The sequence below is a fragment of the Belonocnema kinseyi genome, chromosome 9 (genome assembly GCF_010883055.1).
Source record: "Belonocnema kinseyi isolate 2016_QV_RU_SX_M_011 chromosome 9, B_treatae_v1, whole genome shotgun sequence".
Lineage (NCBI taxonomy): Eukaryota > Metazoa > Arthropoda > Insecta > Hymenoptera > Cynipidae > Belonocnema > Belonocnema kinseyi.
The window spans coordinates 126,033,690-126,039,463 of NC_046665.1; the positions used below are offsets into that span (position 1 = coordinate 126,033,690).

At 47.0% G+C, this 5,774-nt stretch overlaps 2 protein-coding genes across 2 annotated transcripts; both read right to left on the reverse strand.

Moving 5' to 3' along the window:
• Positions 1–658: 658 nt before the first annotated feature.
• LOC117180735 lies at positions 659–1,612 on the reverse strand. The gene has a single exon (XM_033373226.1). It carries the CDS (start codon positions 1,610–1,612, stop codon positions 659–661), a length of 954 nt encoding a protein of 317 aa, XP_033229117.1.
• A 1,405-nt stretch (positions 1,613–3,017) lies between these two features.
• Positions 3,018–3,614, reverse strand: LOC117180736. Its single transcript, XM_033373227.1, has one exon. It carries the CDS (start codon positions 3,612–3,614, stop codon positions 3,018–3,020), a length of 597 nt encoding a protein of 198 aa, XP_033229118.1.
• Between the last annotated feature and the right edge of the window lie 2,160 nt (positions 3,615–5,774).

The following is a 5,774-nucleotide window of genomic DNA, read 5'->3' on the forward strand; positions in this document are numbered from 1 at the left end:
TCAATAACTTTCGCGTTGAAATCTCCTGCGAGCACTACGTCATCTGTCGTGTCTTGCAGCATCTCTGTGAATTTATCGAATTTCTTCTCAAAATCCTTGATGGACTCGTTCGGGGTAAGGTAGCAGCTCACAAAGATGATCTTGCGGCTTTTTACCCAGATGTATCCCTCGCCTCCTCCATGACTTTCCACTGGTGGAATGATGATGATGATGATGGTGATGATGATGATAATGATTTTTTTTGTTAAAGAAGTAAAAACGGTGAAATGCTCATGCACTAACCACATTCGAACTTTGGGGACGACGCGCACAGTATATGCATGTCACGCATATATACATATACGCTAGATGCACACATGGGCGCATATTCCACAAGGAACGAAGGTGAGAGTGGGACTTACCGAAACGGCACCTACCCACTAAACCTTAACTCCTTCTTCTGCCAACCTATGCTCCTGGAATCGCTCTCGCATACCTTCGGGAACATAGAGATAAGGCCAATTAGCCGTGATTCGTCTTCCGTCTTCTATTGCCTGCTTGAGCTTCTTCATGTAGTGGATTCTCCCTCCAGCGTTACGCGTCATCCTCGGTAGAAGAGGCAGATGCTTCTTCTCGGGCTCGCCGGCCTTCGACCCTGTGGGAAATTTTTGTCTCAATTTTATCCACTAAGTTGCCCCTCTTGCTTCTTCTTGCGCAGGATAGTTTCAACATAGGTAGCCACCTTTTCCCACCATTCCTCGTTCAGCAACATCAACTCAACAACATTATCAGGTATTATTTCTTCTATCTTACTTTCTAACCTGTGTTTAAGGTCGGACCAGCGGTCACTCTCGAAGAAAGTGTGTTTCGGGTCGTCTTCTTCTTCTTTGCAATACCCACACTTTGGGCTGCTGACTTTTCCTCTCTTGTAGAGATAGTCACGGAAGTAACTATGCCCTGAGAGGAATTGCGTCAGATAGTAGTACGTCTCTCCATGCCTGCGGTTCAACCAGTTACTCAACTCGGAAATCAACCTGTTGGTCCATCTTCCTAGGTGGTCAAGACTCCATCGTTGTTGCCATTCTTCCATGGTGGCTGCTCTGGCTTCGGCTTTCGCTACAGCCTTTGTGACTTCCGTCTTCCTGAGGAAGACTTTCTTCTTCTCCTGGGCCAGAAGATCGATCGGTATCGTCCCCGCAATTACTAGAATCGCTGGTTCGGACACTGTTCGATATGCGCACGCAATTCTGAGCGCGCCTCTTCGCTGCGACACTGCCAGGAGTTTGCAGTGTGTTTTCTTTTTGAGAGCGTCAGCCCATATTCCAGCTCCGTAGAGCATTATGGACTGAGCCACTGTCATGAGCAATCGGCACTTGCTTGGTCTTGGGCCACTCACGTTGACCATGAGTCTACTGAGTGCCGATGTGACACTTGCTGCCTTATCTGCTGCCTGCTTCAGTTGCTTGTGGAAAGACAGCCGGTTATCCATCCAGATGCTCAGATGTTTTATGGCTGCCTTCGTTGTAGTAACTGCTGATCCTACTTTCATGGGTATCTGCAAAGGGATGTATTTCTTCGTGACTATGACTAGCTCGGTTTTCTCCGCCGTCAGGTCTAGTCCATGGTCGTACATCCATTTTTACACGCGTCTCATCACCTGATTTAACTTCCACCATAGTTCCTCCGTCGTTCTTGCAGCGATTACGGCTAGTACGTCGTCCGCGTATCCCGACAGGAACGTATCCTCCGGCATCTCTAATCTGAGAATGTCATCATAGGAGATGTTCCACAAGTCGGGGCCGAGTATTGAACCCTGCGCAGCTCCAGATGTAATTCTCTTCTTTTTAGGGCCTTCTGTGCTATCGTATATCAAGATTCTATCTGAAAGATAGTCTCTCAATATACGCATGAGATATTCAGGTGTTTGGAACCTCCTTAATGTTGTGATCATCTCCGCCCACCTGGCCGAGTTGAAGGCGTTTTTGACATCCAGGGTTACCAGCAGAACAACCTTCTTAGTGTATCGGCTTTCTTCTTCGACTTTAACGACGGTTTCCACTACCTCTTGGACCGCATGTATAGTAGAACGGCCATTCCTGAAGCCGTACTGTCTATTGGACAGATCTCCTGCTGCTTGGATGGCCGCCAACAGGAGAGGCTTTATCAACTTTTCCATGAGTTTGCCCATAGTGTTGAGCATGCACAGTGGCCTGTACGACGATGGGGAATTCAGATCTCCTTTCCCTTTGCTTGGCAACACTAATTTTTGGACCTTTCACTGTTTATGAAAAATGCCGGCTGTTGAGCAAGCATTCATCATATTAAGTAGCATCTGCGGGCAGACGCGTGTTACTGCCTCCAGGACTTCCGTCGGAATCCCGTCGGGTCCTGGCGCTTTTTTGTTTTGAAGAGAGGTTACAGCTATTGTTAATTCCTCTTCAGTGAAGAGTGGAATCTCCGATAGAGGGGTTTCATAAACATCCTTCTCTCTCACCGGATGCGTCGGGAAGAGTACGTTGACGATATGTCTCATGGTTTCCGCTCCCATTGACGCGCTCGCAGAGAGGGCCCCGAGTTTTCGGGTTACTATTTTGTAACCCAGACCCCAAGGATCACCATCCACTTCCTCTCGTAGCTTCTCCGAACTCTGTATTTTGCTGTTTTTATCGCCTTGTTTAGTTCCTTCTTGGCTGCCTTGCATGCCTGGACACCTGTTGCTCTTTTTCTGGTGGCTGTTGTCGGCATCTTATTTACTCCCTTCGGAGTTCGGCGATTTCTTCATTCCACCAGTAGGCGGCATCCATGTTTCTGTGCCTCTTCTTTCGAGGCATCGAGGCTTCGCAGGCTTGGCTTATGATCTGCATAGTAGCTTCCACAGTTGCTTCCGCTCCCATGTCAGATCGCTCCATAAGGCTGTTCTGTCCTCTAGTTACCGCCAGGGAAAATTTTTCTGTGTTCATTTTAGACACATTCCAGCCCTTGCACTTACCCTTATGTGTCCTAACACCTAGACTTTCTTTCATAGTGAACTGGATATACTAGTGATCACTTCCAATATAGTCCTCCAAGACTTTCCAGTTCACCATAAGAGGGGCCACTTCTTCCGAAGCCAGAGTAATGTCCCGGATTGTCCCTACATTGCCAGCTCTTCTAATAGTTGATGTTTTGCCGGTGTTCATCACTAGCAGTCCGCGTCTTGCAGCCATCTCCAGAATACGCCTTCCTTGCGGGTCTTTTTTGGGCATTCCTAATTCCACCGCCCTTGCGTTGAGATCTCCGGCCGTTCCTTTTCTTCCTTCAGCTACCTGTAAAGTGTCCTCCAGTAGATCGAGTTTTTCCTGGAAATCTTGGATGCTCTCGTTCGGAGTGAGGTAGCAACTTACGTAAGTGACTCCTTTGCTCTTGATCCAGACGCAACCGTCTCCAGAGCCATGGTCTTCAACAGGTATTCCTCTTGAATTTCGTATCCATATGGCTGCTGTTCCAAGGTTGTCCGAAAACCATGTTGGGGAATCCCTGTCCCTGTATTGCTCGCTGATGATTAGGAGATCGATGTTTTTTTCGCAAACTATTTGATATAGAAGATCATTCGCCTCTTCACTACTGTGCATATTGGCCTGGAGAAATCCTGCCATGCCTATCTGTTTTTCGCCTGGTCTAATTCTTGTCTACAGACGAAGCATGCCCCCGTCCCTGGGATATGATTAAGGTTCATACCCTCGGGCATAGTCGTCAAGCCCTTACATAGGACGCAGTGCGGTTCGGACGTACAGACATTTGCCCTGTGTCCACCCATGCCACATTTATAGCACAGACCACTGCGATCTGGCCCCTTGCAAACTCTGGCCTGATGTCCATAATCGATGCACTTGAAGCATCGGTTGACTCGTACTCTTCGTCTTAATCTGCAGCTGATCCACCCCACCTTAATGTGATCGGTTTTCAGCAGCTCCTTGGCCACTTGCTCGTTGAGCTCAACTATGGCAATAACTTGCTCTCGCCTGTTGGCTTTAAGGATTGTCACCTTTGCGTCATCTGCTTTCGCATCGAGGTCTCTCCGAAGTGCCTCCTTTACTTCTCCTTTTGTGGTTAGGCTTTCGATGTCCAGGATTTCCAGTCTGACAGTGCGAAACAGGTACCTCATGGTGACCATATCCCCAAGATGCTTCTGTATAGCCTCTCCAAAAGCTTTGGCGTTTTTCGTCTCTTTTCCTAATTCTAAGAAGACATCCTCTCAATCGGCTATTGGATTTTTTCGCCTTCTTGCCCTTAACGAACTTCCAATCCTGAGATTCCTTGTTCTCCTTTTTCTTCTTCTCTATAGGATTAGCTGCCAGGTTTTCAGCCGAGCTTGATGCTGCTCTCTTGTTTTTGGACGCTGTAGCCGGCGTTCCCATGCCCTTTGAGGGCCTTGCTTCGGGAGTAGCGAGAAGATCAACAAGGCTATCGATGTTAGCGTTCTGTTCCTCTCGCTCTTCCATCAACTTATCAAGCATTTCCTTTATGCTTGCAATTCCCAACTTGACTTCATTACTGATGTTCTTCTGCCTGCTTGCAGCTTCCTTCATTTTTGCAGTCTCTTCAGCCATCTTACTAATTATCTCCCTGATGGAGTTCTCTTCAGCCTCTATGTTCTTCTGAAGGCTTATTGAGCCCTTCGTGACATCTACTCCAGACTTAGTTGCGGGTTCGGATCTCTCAGTACTAGTGGTGAGAGTTTCCGCGTTGTCTGATGTGATGTTGTCCTCTTTCGTTGAATTCTTAAATGCTGTTTGTAGGTTCGCCATAGGTTATAATCGCCAGCGCATCGTGCGTGGAGGGGCGGGCCGAAATATCTGGGAACGTGTATACCCTCGGACCTAAGTCCTACCCCAGTTCTGTGGGGCCCAGCCTTCGTTTAACCAGTCCCGGAAAAACACAGACGGACTGGAACTCGCCCGGGGCACTGCAGATTCCGACCTCTGCAGCCATCACGCACTCCCCGATCAAGGCTCGAAGGGGCTGGCTCCTGATCCCATGCTGCGGCTGACACGTCGGTAGTTCAAGCACAATCATTCTACACTGAACAGCGGTCAGCATGGAACTGAGGTAAAAGCTATATAAGAGCTGTATTTATAGTTTTTCCAGCAGTCGAGATCAAGATGCGCTTCTAGACACAACCCGTTAAACTTCCGGTTGACAACTTTGACACCATAGTTCAACCAGAAGAGAATAGCGTGAAACGTCATGGTAGTCTACTTCCAGGCAGTATTCTTGCAGTGTTTTGTAGACCATCAAATTGTGTCAAGACAAATACATTGCTTGCCCTAATCATACACCCTAATGGAATGAAATTTGATCAGGTCTACGTCTACTCGAAATCCCTCAAACAACCAAAGTACGAATTCTTAGAACGTGTATTGAATAATGTGAAAGGAGTTGAATACTTTCCCTTAAGTATGTATGAAAATGTCATACAACCAAGTGATGCTCAACCAAAGCTTATCATTGTAGTTGATGACGTGGCCTGTGAGAAACAGGATAATATCAGATCCTTTTACTGTATGGGTAGACACGCCTATGCTGACAGTTTTTACTTGTGTCAAACTTACGCTCGAATTCCTAAGCATCTAGTTCGAAATAATGTCAATCTGTTGATACTTTTCAAGCAGGATGAAAAAAACTTGAGACATGTATACGATGATCATGTCATTACTGACATGAGTTATTCTCAATTTCAAGAGTTATGCTCAGCATGTTGGAATACTGACAAGTATGGATTTGTTGTCGTTGACAAGGATAGTGAACTCAACAAG